This window comes from Dipodomys ordii, unplaced genomic scaffold (assembly GCF_000151885.1).
Source record: "Dipodomys ordii isolate 6190 unplaced genomic scaffold, Dord_2.0 Scaffold217, whole genome shotgun sequence".
NCBI lineage: Eukaryota > Metazoa > Chordata > Mammalia > Rodentia > Heteromyidae > Dipodomys > Dipodomys ordii.
The window spans coordinates 839,096-853,689 of record NW_012267433.1 but is presented as its reverse complement, the minus strand read 5'-3'; the positions used below and the strand labels follow the sequence as shown (position 1 = coordinate 853,689).

General features: G+C 48.9%; 1 protein-coding gene across 2 annotated transcripts in view; it reads right to left on the bottom strand.

Moving 5' to 3' along the window:
• Positions 1–2,320: 2,320 nt before the first annotated feature.
• Positions 2,321–14,594, bottom strand: part of Gas8 (growth arrest-specific 8) — a 20,518-nt gene continuing 8,244 nt past the window's right edge. For both annotated transcript variants that reach the window (XM_013035649.1, XM_013035650.1), the window contains 7 exons: positions 14,242–14,296; positions 12,373–12,578; positions 10,873–11,040; positions 10,446–10,532; positions 7,198–7,407; positions 4,429–4,494; positions 2,321–2,577 (listed from right to left, as the gene is read on the bottom strand). In XM_013035649.1, the coding sequence (XP_012891103.1) occupies positions 2,428–2,577; positions 4,429–4,494; positions 7,198–7,407; positions 10,446–10,532; positions 10,873–11,040; positions 12,373–12,578; positions 14,242–14,296 (942 nt within the window). In that variant the 3' untranslated portion in view covers positions 2,321–2,427. The remainder of the gene's footprint in view (positions 2,578–4,428; positions 4,495–7,197; positions 7,408–10,445; positions 10,533–10,872; positions 11,041–12,372; positions 12,579–14,241; positions 14,297–14,594) is intronic.

Sequence of the window (14,594 nt, the reverse complement as noted above, 5' to 3'; positions counted from 1 at the left end):
CCTACCAGGACTGAACACACAGCTTGAATGGTCAGTGCAGACTCTGAGCAGATGCACACTTGGAGCAAGTGCACAAGTGGGAGCTGGGGCCAGAGGCCTACTTTGGGTCCTAACTCACCAAAACCACTTCAGGCAGAGCAAAACTTACCAAGAGTGGAGAAGTAAGCACCAGTTCTCCACACAGTTCCTCAGCCATTCCATCCCCTTGCCCGGCCCAGCCAAGACTGAAAGCTCAGCTCAAAGCTGGGCACAGACTCAGAGCTGGGGCCAGAGGCCTGGTTTGGGGCTTAAACTCACCAAGGCCACTTCAGGAAGGGCAAATTAACAAGCAGCGAGAGCCAGACCACACTTCACCAAGCTCCTCACCCACAACACCCCCATGCCCCGGTCAGAACCTGGCTTAAAATGTGGCTGAAAACGTTGTGTAGACTTGGAGCCAAGACCACAGGACCAGGTTCAAGCCTAGGATCTCCAAAGGATGTTTTTGTTGTTGTTGTTGTTTTTTGGGGTCCAGTCGCAGAGCCTCAACTCTGGGCCTGGGCGCTGTCCCTCAGCTCTTCAGCTCAAGGCTAGCGCTCTACCACTTGAGCCACAGTGCCACTTCCGGCTTTTTTCTTTTTGCTTATGTGGTGCTGAGGAATCGAACCCAGGGCCTCGAGCATGCAAGGCAAGCGCTCTACCACTCAGCCACCTTCCCAGCCCCTCCAAAGGATGTTTTGTCCTGCCAAAGTTAACAAGCCCTTCTCTACACACCCCTCACACTCCTCACCCAACACAGCCTAAAGGTCTGTGCAGACTCAACTCACAGATGTGCCAGGAGGTCTGGGTTGGGGCTGAGTTCACAAAAGCAAGTTCTGTTGGGGCCCACACAGGATACACTACATTGGGCCACACACCCTGAGTGAACAGTCCCTGTTCCTACCTTCTGTGATCTCCGTATTTTCTCCTCACAGCATCCGCTGTCCGTGGAAGTCACTGTGCAACACAGGTAGGAACCTCTCTGCAGCTGGGGAGAATCCCTAGTACCACTAGCAGCTGGGAAGATCCTGCCTTCTGCCTCCCGTAGTAGCTCCTGGTTAGATAGCTGACATAGTGCTTGACCTTGACACTGATTGGCTTAGTGGGAGTTAAAGGGGGTGTGGTTTTGGGTTAAGATGCTTGCCTAGCTTGTGGGAGGCCCTGTAATACAATCCCAATTTCATTCAGAAAAACCAAACAAAACAGCTCAGAAAAATGTGTGTAAGACACATGTACTGAAAAGTAAATGTTTTCCACAAATACCATCCCCTCCAACCCGTATGTTATGTGTGTGCCATGACTGAACGCACTTGGCGCTGATCCAGAGGTAAGGCTGCGGACTGCAACTACCAGAGCTAGTTGTGCTGGGTCCAAATATCAGCTAGGTAGAGTACACTGTTCTACATTCATCCCCTCAACCCACTGGGCACCACCACTCACTGGGCATGGCTGAAGGCTCAGGGCACACTCAGAGCAGTGAGTAGAGGCCCCACTAAAGGCCGTTATGACAGGTTAACCTACCCAAGCATAGCAGAGAGGCAGGCTGTACTTCTCCCTGTATTCCCCCCCCTCTCCAGGCCCTGACTGGGAGCCTAGGTTGGCCAAAGCAAGTTCTGTTGTGGGTCCACCCAGCACATCTTTCACTAGGCTGTACACATAGAGAAAACACTCACCAAAGATCCTGGACTGTCCACATTTTCTCCTCACAGCACTTGAAAAGGAAGTAAACACACAACAGGAGACTCTCTTCAGCTAAGAGGGATCCAAGGTGGGGCAGGAGGCATGGCTAGGGTTACACAGGCCCCATCAGGCCACAGAGAACACATCATACAGCCTAGACTGATGAATTCCTCGAGGGACTGCTGAGACAGAAAATCCATTCACTGCAGTACCTTGCTATCTTCTGGTATCTTCTCTGTGTTTCTCAGGTGTTTTTCTGGAGACCCAGAAGTTCGATGTGTCTCTGCTGCTGAGTCCATGGTCCTATACCACCTACCAAGGGAGCCAGATAGAGCCTAGCCTAAGGACAGACAGCTGTACCGTTCTGACTGGGCTTTTTGCTCATTAAAGGCCCTTGAGTCACCACTCTCCTGGGTGAGGTTCTGGCTGCCCTGTTGTTTTCCAGTGGGCAGCTATCACTCAAATGCCAAATAAATCAGTACTGACACATGCAAACCTGCTCTCTTTACTGGGACTGGAGTAGGACCGACTGGACACATACCAAGAACGGAGGCAGACCAAGAACCTCTTGGCAAAGGCCATGCAAGTGGCTCCCCCCACAGACACAGGCAAGAGACACAAGTGAAATGTGGAACACCTTCATTTGCTGACGATGAAGTCAACAAGATAAAACCTTTCTCTTGGTGGTAGAGAGTGGAACCGGCTCCGTGGATGGGGGCGGGGACGGTGCTATGTCGGGGCGCCCACAAGTCCTGCAGGGCCCTGGCCTAGGATCTGCCCGACGACAGCTGTCTCCAGGGGCTTGAAACCCAAATTGTCCAGTGGGATCCCAAAGGCCAGCAGCTTTGCCTCGTACGTGCGCAACAGGTCGTTGTGGGCCTGTGGGGACAGGGCAGGGTCAGAGAGGCAGATGAGTCTGCCTGGACCTGGGCATCATGGCAAACATGAGGTAGCCTCATAGAGGGACATGAAGGGTAGAGCTGTCATGACACATCAATAATAAAGCTAACAGGCCAGGCACAGTGGCTCCTGCCTATAATCCTGGCTTTCTGGGAGGCAGAGATTAAAAGCATTGTGGTTTAAGTCAACCTGGACAAAAAATTCAAAAAGAACAAAAACATCTCAACCAATAAAAGCTGAGTGTAGCAGTTTGTGCCTATTAATCCACCCATACAGGAAGTATAAACAAGAGGGTTAGGGTTTAGTCCAGGCAGGCCTGAGCATAAACCCAAGACCTTATTTAAAAAAAAAAAAAAAAAAGGCAAAAAGGGCTAGGCTAGGTGTCTGTGGCTGAAGTTGTAGAGAGCATGGTTAGCAAGTACAAAGCCCCAAGTTCACATCCTAGTACCATGAGAGAAAAAGGAAAGAAGAAAGGAAGGGTTAAGTTAGCAAGGGAGGAAGGGGGAGGGGGGAGGAGGAAGGGAGGGAGAAGGAGGGAAAGAGACAGGGAGGGAGGGAGGGAGGAAAGAAGGGGGGGAGGGAGGGAGGGAGGGAAGGAAGGCAGGCAGGCAGTCAATGGCTTACTATGCCAGACCCACTGCTCACACCTTTACATGAAACTAACAACATGGAGAGAGGCAGAGGGGCCACCTACTCAGCCGACCTGTTGGCCGTGAGAGGTCCTAAGATCAAATTCCAGTATTAAAAAAAATTGGCCGAGCGCTGGTGGCTCACGCCTGTAATCCTAGCTACTCAGGAGGCTGAGATCTGAGGATCAAGCTTCAAAGCCAACTCGGGCAGGAAAGACCATGAGACTCATATCTCCAATAAACCACTAGAAAACCAGAAGTGGCGCTGTGGCTCAAGTGGTAGAGCGCTAGCCTTGAGCTGAAGAGATGAGGGACAGCACCCAGGCCCAGAGTTCAAGCCCCATGACCGACCAAAAAAAAAAAAAAAAATGTAGCATAGTTGGGTCCTAGCCTCTTGCTAACATTTCTCAATGGTCAGTATCCCTCCATGCCCCGACAGAATGGCATTGAGACTGGGCAAATGTGCCTCATGCCCGTAACCCTTGCTACCAGAATGCTGATATCTGGAAGACTGAGGTTCTAAGCCAGCCTAGGTAGAAACATCCTCAAGACTCTATCTCCAATTAAGCAGCAAAATGCTGGGCTGGAGGTATGGCTCGAATGATACACCTGCTAGGACAGTAGAGTTCCTGAATTCAAACGTTATTACTATCTCTCTCTCTCTCTCTCTCCTCTCCCCCACCCCCATACACGCACCCCCCCCACACACACAAAGCAGCCAACTGAGGTACACTTAGTGCAGAGCGCAAGTCTGCTTTGAGTGCATAAAGCAGGAGGATACGGTTTTCATTAAATTTGCAACAGAATCAAAAAAGGGTAGTGCCCTGACTGCCCTAGGCTGAAGACAGTGGAGTTAATCTAGGGGAGAGGAGGCCCTCCAACTGCTCCAAGTGGCCAAGTCAATACAGTGGGGTAAGGGAGCAGCAGACAGGAACACACAGGGGCAGAGCCACAAGCATGCCTCATGCATGCCTATCCTGCAAGGCACCTGTGCCCCAGCCTTCACACCAGGCCGAGTGACCTTATGCAGGTGCAGATGACCTTGGGCTATGTCTGCCAACTGACATGAGAACAGTCACACCTGCCTCATAAAGTATACAGCCAGTGGAAACAGGGGGAGTCCTCAGAGCCTGCTTTTAGATGTCACCAGGCCAAAATCAGGTGCAAGATCAGAGGGAGTATACAGGAGCCACATTCATACCTTGCAGACTCGGGCCAGCTCATACTGTAGGTCCTTGATGGTGGTGTTCTTTGATTCCAGAACATCCTGAGGAAAGAGGCAAGGGTGACTTTGAGACTCATTCCCTGCCAAAGAAGACAGGATCAATGATGGTTAGGGGCTCCCTCAATGGTCCTGAAGGCAAGGGGAGTGACGGCCTGGCTTGACTCCAGTATGGAGTGTCAGCATGGAGAAAAGTGACCTAGGCATGAGCCATTCTGGTACTGCCTGCATCTGCATAGAGATGGTCCACAGTGGAAACAACAAAGATGCAGTTAGAAAAGACAGGCAGCACAGCTCTAGCAGTGCGAAGACTAGTCAGTGGTGCCAGGGCCAGTGAATCACACCTATAAATCCTAGCTACTCAGGAAGCAGAGATCTGAGGATCAAAATTCAAAGCCAGCCCTAGCAGGCAGAAAAGTCCATGAGACACTATCTCCAATTAACTAGCAAAAAGCTGGAAGTAGAGATATGAATCAATTGTTAGCATGCCAGCCATAAGAAAAGTCAAGCAAGAATTTAAGGCCCTGATCAAGTACCAGGACCCCCCCAATTCCACCCCCCCCAAAAAAGACAAAAAGGGCTGGGAAGGTGGCTCAGTGGTAGAGCGCTTGCCTTGCATGCATGAGGCCCTGGGTTCGATTCCTCAACATCACATAAGCAAAATGCAAAAAAAAAAAAAAAAAGCTGGAAGTGGCACTGTGGCTCAAGTGGTAGGGTGCTAGCCTTGAGCTGAAGAGCTTAGGGACAGCACCCACGCCCAGAGTTCAGGCCCCACGACCGGACCCAAAAAAAAAAAAGACAAAAAGAAAGAAAAAAAGACTGGTCACTGGAAACCACTCATGGATTCTTAAAGTTCTAAGCCCCCAGCTGGAGCCATCCCACCCTTCCTGGGCTAGGAAGATTCTAGACAGAGGTAGGCCTCCAATCCCAGGGCTACACTGCCGCCAGCATCAACAAGCCCTCCCCCTGCAACCCCCCACCCCGGTGTGTTCCCTACCAGAGGCCTGAGACCCCAGGTCTAACCTGGATCTCCCAAGCACCAACTCCACAGTGCAGGACCTACTGCTTTGCTTTGGTAAGTGAACAGTCTCCTCAGCCAAAAGCATGGGCCCTCCTTTTCCTCCTCCATCAGGAGTGAGTCCTGTTCAGACTCTTGACAGCTCCGGCACCTTCTGCTCTAACGCTGAACCAGCCTACCTGCTCCCTCTCTAGCCCTTTGTTCCCTCTCTGACACAGAGCAGACTCTCTTTGACCCAGTCACCCATGTCCAGAATCTTCTGTGGTTTCAGATTAACATTACACACATGGGTGCTGCTGACAGACTTCTGTACTTGCATCAAATGAAGGGTCTCAGTCGGCATCCTCTAACACCTGAGTGCTTCCAAGGACACTCACCAAGGTCTTCCCACTATGCCTAACGCTGCAGGCTTCAGGTCAGGATGGTGGACATGCAGAGAAGCAAATGGGACCAGAGTGCTTTCCGTGGAGACTAGGCAACTTGACTCAAGGTTAACCCTTAGAGCCTTGAATTTGTGGTAAGCAGATGGCATTTGTGTTCAGCTTAGCTGTATGTTGAAACACCTTACAAACGCCACCTGTGGTGCTTGAAGATAAAAACACATCCACAGACAGAGGAAAGTTCAAGACTACTGCTACACATGTACCTCTCTATTACAACACAGCAGATGCACCAAGTGATGGCAACCTCATGCTCTGGAAGGACCAACCCTTGCAACAGGCTGGCCTTACCTGACTAGCCTGTTGGTGGTATCAGGACCAGCTGTTTTCAACTCAGAAGTAACAAGCCATGTCTACCAACATGACGCCCTGTGTGCCTCTAAGGGTCCCCCAGGAATCTACACTTGGACTACTTGAGGCCAACCATGAGCCTGAGAGCCAGCCAGTTATTCTAGCTTGCTAGGATTCCCTTCATCTTGTAGCATCCCCCACCCCTACCCCAAACCCAGGAGGAAAGGAACATCAACCAGTGCCAGAAGCCTGACCAGCAAATAACAGGCGAAGTTCTGCTGGAGGCTGTGGCCTCCTGTAGGTGACTACGAATATTCAGTCTCCCCAGCCTCCCATAAAAGCCAAAGCCACATATATTTTATTTACTAGGGCCTCCATTCTGTGCCCAGGAAAGTCCCAGAAGAACATTGCTACCCAAATAGTGAATGCTATGTGCCTGTCCTCAATCCCTGGTACTCATAAAGGTTATAGAGCTACACTTTCCTTACCCGATGAGCCAAACTAGACTGTCGAGGATGCCTCCCAGAACTGCAGCCATCTCTCAGGACTGCATTTGGATCTGTCTCAAGTGACAGAGGAACTCAGGCACCACAGAGCTGAAAGCAGAGTGTCCACTCCCAGGCCATCCTCAGGAAACTAAGCAATTAGCACCTGACACATGATGATAAGCTACTCTGCGAACCTGGAATGGCAAGGGTCAGAAGTTCTAAACTACCATGCAATTAAGGGACGGGGGCGGGGGGGGGGGGAGGGCACTCAGGAGAGATGCAGGAAAATCCATGAGAATAAACTCCTACCATGCGATTAAGGGACCGGGCGGGGGGGGGGGGCACTCAGGAGAGATGCAGGAAAATCCATGAGAAACCTGCCACAGTCAGGAAGCCTCTCTCTGTCCATTCGAGGCGGCACAACCCAGTAGTTAGGGTACCACCACAAGTATTGAGGCCATATGCTGGGGCAGAAGTATAGGCACCTTCTAGGGATCCTTTTGGGACTTACCTCCAGCTTGCGAGATACAAGACTCAAGGCTGCAGGGTCCAGGTTGGAGGCTGCCAGCAATTCATTGAACTGCACTTCCTTCTTCTCTACAGCAACATTCAGTGCCAGCAACTTGCGCTCCAGCACCAGATTCTTGAAGCCTGTCTTCTGCTGCACTTCCTGAATGGCGGCAGTGAACTTCCGGTAGAGCTCATCCCTCTCCTGCTGTACCTGTGGGGATGATGCTGGGGTAGGTGGCCAGGCCCCTTCCCTGGAGCCATCTCACTGGGGATAAGACGCTTCCCAATCCTGCTGGAACCCCTGGCTCTACAGAATTACGCTAGTGTCACACTAGTGCCACACCCATAACTTACAGGTCCGCGTGCCATGCACAGGGACCTCTGTGCCGGCCTGTCTCACACTACATGCAATCTACCCTTTGTGCAAAGAACTGACGGTGGGCAGCTGTCTACACAGCGAAAGGCATGAATGAAACATTAGTATGAGTTCTCTCAGGAAGCAGTGGAGTACACCAATAAGAACTGGAGAGCCAGGTGCCGGTGGCTCATGCCTGTAATCCTACTCAGGAGGATGAGATCTGAGGATCGAGGTCCAAAGCCAGCCTGGGCAGGAAAATCCATGAGACTCATCTCCAATTAACCACTCAAAACCGGAAGTAGCTCTGTGGCTCAAGTGGTAGAGTGCTAGCCTTGAGCTGAAGAGCTGAGGGACAGCACCCAGGCCCAGAGTTCAAGCCCCATTGCTGACCAAAAAAAAAAAAAAGAACTGGAGAGTCCCACTCAGAGAGCTGCTCCACAGGTAGGTCACAGCCAGCCTTGCCCCAGTTAGAGCTATGGGTACAGACAAGAAGCAACCCCAATCATTTTCCTATGGGAGCCAGTGTATTGCACAGCCAGCAGGCAGGGTTTGCAAGAGGGCCTGTGGAGTATCCTACACACAGTTAGCATGAGCCATGTTTCTCTACATCAAACCTTCAAGCAACTGTCTGTCAACCGGAGTAAGGCAGTCCTTTCCCATTTCCTACCCCTTTATCTAATACTGTGTAATTTTTTTTAAAAAAATTGGGGCTGGGAAGGTGGCTCAGTGGTAGAGTGCTTGCCTTGCATGCATGAAGCCCTGGGTTCGATTCCTCAGCACCACATAAGCAGAAAAAGCCAGAAGTGGTGCTGTGACTTAAGTGGTAGAGTGCTAGCCTCGAGTTAAAGAGCTGAGGGACAGGGCCCAGGCCCATAGTTTAAGCCCCATGACCAAAAAAAACCAAAAAACAAAAATCAGAGAGTCTTTTAAACTACTATTGCCTGCATGAGGAGCAGGAAACATTTATCTCTCCTTTCTTATTTCTCCCTACTTCAATGCTGTTAAACAAAAGTAATTCCTTGCTAAAAATTAACAAAAAAATTAGAGAACTTTCCAGTAAAAAGTAAACACGCTTTAAACCCAGTTCCCAGACGTCAACATCACTGTTGGTCTGTCTCTTTCCATAATATTCTCCACACAAAAAAAGAAACATATAATACTGTTAGGAAGGAAATGGATTTGTGCTACAACACAGAAGCCTTCCCCTTCCCTGCCACTTTGGAGTATTTGGGCTTGAACTCAGGGCCTCATGCCTGCTAGGCAGAAGCTCTACCACTTGAGCCATATCCTCAACCTTTTTTGGCTTTAGTTATTTATTTTTATTTTTTTGTCAGTTGTAGGGTTTTTGCTCAAGGCTAACGCTCTACCACTTGAGCCACAACACTACTTCTGGCCTTTTCTGCATATGTGGTGCTGAGGAATCGAACCCAGGGCCTCATGCATGCAAGGCAAGCACTCTACCACTGAGCCAACTTCCTAGCCCTGCTTTAGTTATTTTTTAAAATAAAGTTGCAATTTTTTTCCCTAGTGCTAGCCTCAGAATTGCAATCCTAACTACCCCTCTGTGCGGCTGAGATTATGTGGCACATACCATACCCACTTTATTTGTTAAAATGGGGTCTTGCTGACTTTTTTCTTACTGGCCTCAAACTTAAAACCTCTCAATCTCTGCTTCCTGAGTATCTGAGATCACAAGGGAACCTGACCACACCCATACACACTGCAGCTTTTCACATGGCAGCATACATATACCACCTTCCCAAGGCAGTGAACAGATTATCTGTGTCCTCTCCAAGTATTGCACAGTTTGACAGACTTTTTTTTTTTTTGGGGGGGGGGGCCCGGTCGTGGGGCCTGAACTCTGGGCCTGGACACTGTCCCTCAGCTCTTCAGCTCAAGGCTAGCGCTCTACCACTTGAGCCACAGGGCCACTTCCGGCTTTTTTTCTTTTTGTTTATGTGGAGCTAAGGAATTGAACCCAGGGCCTCAGGCATGCAAGGCAAGCGCTCTACCACTGAGCCACCTTCCCAGCCCTGTGACAGATTTTCTTATATCTATTTCTCTGCCAGCTGACATGTAGAATGCCAGTGCCTTTTGGTCTCCAGATTTTATTAGCAAATATGAATCCCTGGGTCAAGTCAGACACTGTATCTCAAGCATATTCAAGTGGGAGGAAATATAGCAGATAACATACACTGCAACCCAGGCACATCTCTGCTTTCCTCATTCCACTAACATTGGCCTTAAAAATGACAGAGAGGCTAGGCACCGGTGGCTCACACCTGTAATCCTAACTATTCAGGGGGATGATATCTGAGGATCACAGTTCAAAGATAGTCCGGGCAGGAAATTCGGTGAAACCCTTATCTATAATAAACTACTCAAAAAAGCTAGAAGTAAGCCGATGCCGGTGCCTCATGTTTGTGATCCTAGCTACTCAGGAGACTGAGATCTAAGGATCATGGTTCCAAGGTAGCTGTGGCAGGAAAGTTTGTAAACTCACATCTCCAATTAACCACCAAAAAGTCAGAAGTGAAGCTGTGGATCAAGTGGTAGGGCACTAGCCTTCAGCAAAAAAGATCAAGGACAGAGCCCAGGCCCTGAGTTCAAGCCATAGGACAGGCAGACAGAACACACACACAGACACACACACAGACACACACACACAGTGGTATGCATGTGTACTTGCACTCTCAACTACTCAGGGAGCTGAGTGGACAGGTTGGGTTGGCTTGGGCCCAAAACTTCAAGACCAGGCTGGGCAACAGTGAGACCTTGTCTCTTTAAAAAAGGAAAAGAAAAAAAAAATGGTGCAAGGAGTGAAGAGCAAGGTGGCCCTGTGGCTCCCAAACCTGGAGACAAAGTGTCTACAACATATCCATAATGATCACCTTAATGAACCTCTGCTCCAGCACCTCATGCTCCCACTGCAGGTCTTTCAGATCCTTCTCAGAAACCTTCAAACGTGCTTTTGTACACTGCAAGAAAATAGGGAGTAAGAGTCAAAAAGAACTCAGGACTCCACACACCCATGTAACAAGGCCAGATTCTAGGAACAAAGCCTAGGAAAGGTACCAGGGACTCTAGTGCGGCCTCTACAGTGCGGCCTCTACAGCTGCACTGAAGTGTATGAATACATTGAAGACTAGGGCCTTGTCTCCCCCTACAGAATTTACAGCCCCAGAAAAACAAAGGAGAGGGTCCAGATTCCCAGATCTCCCTCTCCCTTTCTTAAGGGATGCACCATGCGCATTCAGAGCCTTTTTTTTCATGAGCCCAAGAGGTATGTTACAGAGAGGAATTTAGCAGGGAACTCACAACCAGAATGTGTTTGTCCCTTTCGTAGTTCGCAAGCTTCCTCTGCATCTCGCTCATTTCCTCTCGTGCCTTCTGGAGAGGCTCTAACAGACGCCTGTTCTGCAAAGACACCTCCGCCATCTCCCTCTCTAGGTGTTCTTCCTTCTTCCGCATATCCTCCATTTGCTCCTGCCATAACAGTGCAAGTGTAGCAGAGGCTCAGCCTGAGGGCATATCCTGGGTACCCATCTCACCACAAATGGATTCTGCCAGCAAAGTATGCTGCAGATTTTACATATAGACAGTATTGTGTGTGTGTGTGTGTGTATGTGTATGTACCAGTTCAGGGCGTGAACTCATGGCCTGGTGCCATCCTTGGGCTTTTTTGCTCAAGGCTAGTATGCTACCGCTTGAAAAATAGTACTACTTTTAGCTTTTTTGGGTGCTTAATCGGAGTTGTTTTACAGAGTTTCCTGACCAGATATGATCCTCATATCTCAGCCTCCAGGGTAGTTTAGATTACAGGCACAAGCCACAGGAACTTAGCTGATCTAAGGTCTCAGAGTCAACTTGCCTCAAAGGAGAGCCTGCCCTGTGTCTGCTTACAAAAATCTGTTAAATTTCTATTTCCCTGATGTTGTATATTGTTTTCCTGGCGTGACGTACAAATTCCCATCCCAGTTACAAGCCTCCTTACACTCTCGTAGAATGTGACTTACCCCCCAATTCCTGTAGTCCACTTAACACCTTCATAACACCTCTTCTCAGAACTGACCCTACCCCCGAATCCCCACAGTCTACGTGATGCAACCCATGTGACCCACCTGACTGCCCCCTAAAATTCTGTTTAAATCAGCCTACACCTGTCCTTGGCTGCTGCTTCCATTCCTGCTTGGAATAGCCTGGCAGGTCTATCCCCTACTAAAGCCTTGAGCTCATATTGGACACTCTCACTCGCCTCACATTTCTTACATCCAACAGTGTTTTTGTAGTCTTAACTCATTCTGAATTTTCTAGGAACGTAACCTCCCATACAAAGTGAGAGGTTACACTCTGTTCAAGACTGTATCAAGAGCTATCCTCCCCTGCAGGAAACCCTGCCACCGTCAGCATTGAGGCCTGCTGACAACTGCCTACTCTGGATACACTGTGGCCATAACGTAGTGTGTGTGTGTGCCCAGGTCAGAATGCCCCTTATGTCACATCTTCCCCCCTCTTCAGCACAGGTAGTGGAACACCTTGATTGGGATCAATTACAGGTATAGCTATCATACGTTGTCCACTATGGTTCTGCCCAAGTATGCACACACCAGAATGCCTTTAACACTGATATCTCCTTCACTAAATTACAGTTAGGAAAACATGGCTGTTTATGAATTTCAATAATAGTAGAGGAGCAATGGACATTATTTCTATAGAAAAGAGAATTGGGTCTGGCAGGAACAAGGGCTTTGACTGCATCTCTAGGTTCTGTTGACATTTTTGGACAGGCAGAGCAGGTCTCCTGGCCCATGTCAGAACCTTGAGGGAGTTGATGAGGGCCAGGTTGTTGAGTGTGATGTCATTGTAGTAGTTCTTGATGTCAGTGAAGGCCTCCTCATGACGGTGCATCAGGGTATTGATCTGGCCATTCTTCCTCTCCTCCACTTCATGGATTTCAGTCTTTCTCCGTAAGTCAAGCTCATCTCTCAGCATTTTCATCTTCTTATCATACTTGGCCTCAATTTCTGAAAGGCAAAAGCACACATACCAGCTTGGAAAAGGACCAGCTACCCAGGAGGCAGGGCTGGGTAGGATCTTGGTTAAGGGCCAAACTGGGAAAAAATGTTTTCAAGATCTCCTCTCCATCAATGAGCTAGGTGGGGTAGTGTATATCTGTGATCCAAGGTAGGAAGAAGGCCACAGAATGAAAACACTATCTGGGGCCCACCCCAGGCAAAAAATATGAGACCCTACCTAAAAAATAACTAAAGCAAAGAAGGGTTGTGGACACGTCCCAAGTATTAAAGCAACTGGCCTACCAAATGTGGAACTCTTGAATTCAAACCCCAATACCACCCAAGGAGGGAAAAATACTGTGAAGTAAATGAAATTTAAAATAAATAAAGATGAACAATAATGAATCATAATCTTAGCTATTAAGAAGGCTGAGAGCTGAGGATCTTGGTTTGAAGCGAGCCCAGGCAAGATAGTCCGTGAGTATCTTATCTCTATTTAACTACCAAAAAGCCAGAAGTGGAGCTATGGCTCAAGTGGTAGAGTTCCATCTATGAGTGAAAAAGGCAAACAAGAGCACAAAGGCCCTGAGTTCAAGCCCCAGTACCAGCAAGGAAAAAAACCCCACATGCCTCCTCCCCGCCCTCCAACAACAACAAAAAAAAAAAGAAGAAGAAACAGCCCACATGCCCCCTTTCTAAAACCTGCAGTTAACAGCAGGCGGTGCTTTTACAATGTTGTGAGAAGCATCATTCTTTTTTTTTTTTTTTTTGTCCGTCGTGGGGCTTGAACTCCGGGCCTGGGCGCTGTCCCTCAGCTCTTCAGCTCAAGGCGAGTGCTCTACCATTTGAGCTACAGCGCCACTTCCGGTTTTCTGGTGGTTTATTGGAGATAGGAGTCTCAAGGTCTTTCCTGCCCGGGCTGGCTTTGAACCGCGATCCTCAGATCTCAGCCTTCTGAGTAGCTAGGATTACAGGTGTGAGCCACCAGCGCCCGGCGAGAAGCATCATTCTTAAGAATATTCTTCCCCATAGCTGCTGGCTAGAGAAGGCTCCAGTGTCAGAAGCCAATCTGGTTTAGTATCAAGCCCTGTAATCTGTGTTTGGCTCAGCACACAGGCCTTGGTTAGTAGCACTGAGATGAACTGACAGTGCTGGGGACCTGAGTATGGTATTGATCAGTTAGTTATACTGGTCAATAACAAAAAGAACTGTGTGCTAAATATATCACCTGTCATCATCAGCAGAAAAACTGCACCTTCCCTTCACTGGAGTTTGGCAAACCTTGCATGTATGTCCTTTTTCCTGACCCTAGCCAGTGTTCTGAGCCATGTTTACAGGTTATTTTTTTGTTTCTAAGTATTTTTGTGGTTGTCAATCCAGGGAATTGACCTCAGGGCCAAGATGCTGTCCTGAAACATTCTTTAGATACTCAGGAGGCTGATATCTGAGGATCAAGGTTCAAAGTTACCTGGGCAGACAAATCTGAGAGACTCTTATCTCCAATTAAGCAACAAAAACCCCAAAGGGGATCTGTGGGTTAAGTGGTACAGTACCAGCATGTTGAGTGAAAAAGCTAAAGGACAGAGGGGAAGGAGGAGAGGGGGTTAGAGGATGGGGGGAAAAAGGAGGAGACAGGTGAAGGGGAAAGGGGAGAGGGGAGGGGAAGACTGACCTCGAACTTGCCTCTCAAAGTCATTCCGCAACTTGGTGATCTCCTCAGCATGTTTCTGTACAGGTAAGAATGGAACATTACTACACAGGAAGACTGAGTACACCTCTCTCACTCCTCTTTGTTGGTCGTGAGTCTTGAACTCTGGGCCTGGGCACTATGCCTCAGCTCTTCAGCTCAAGGTTAGCGCTCTACCACTTGACACAGTGCCACTTCCAGTTTTCTGGCAGTTAATTAGAGATAAGAATCTCACGGACTGGGGCTGGGAAGGTGGCTCAGTGGTAGAGAGCTTGCCTTGCATGACTGAGGCCCTGGGTTCGATTCCTCAGCACCACATAAGCAAAAAGAAAAAAGCC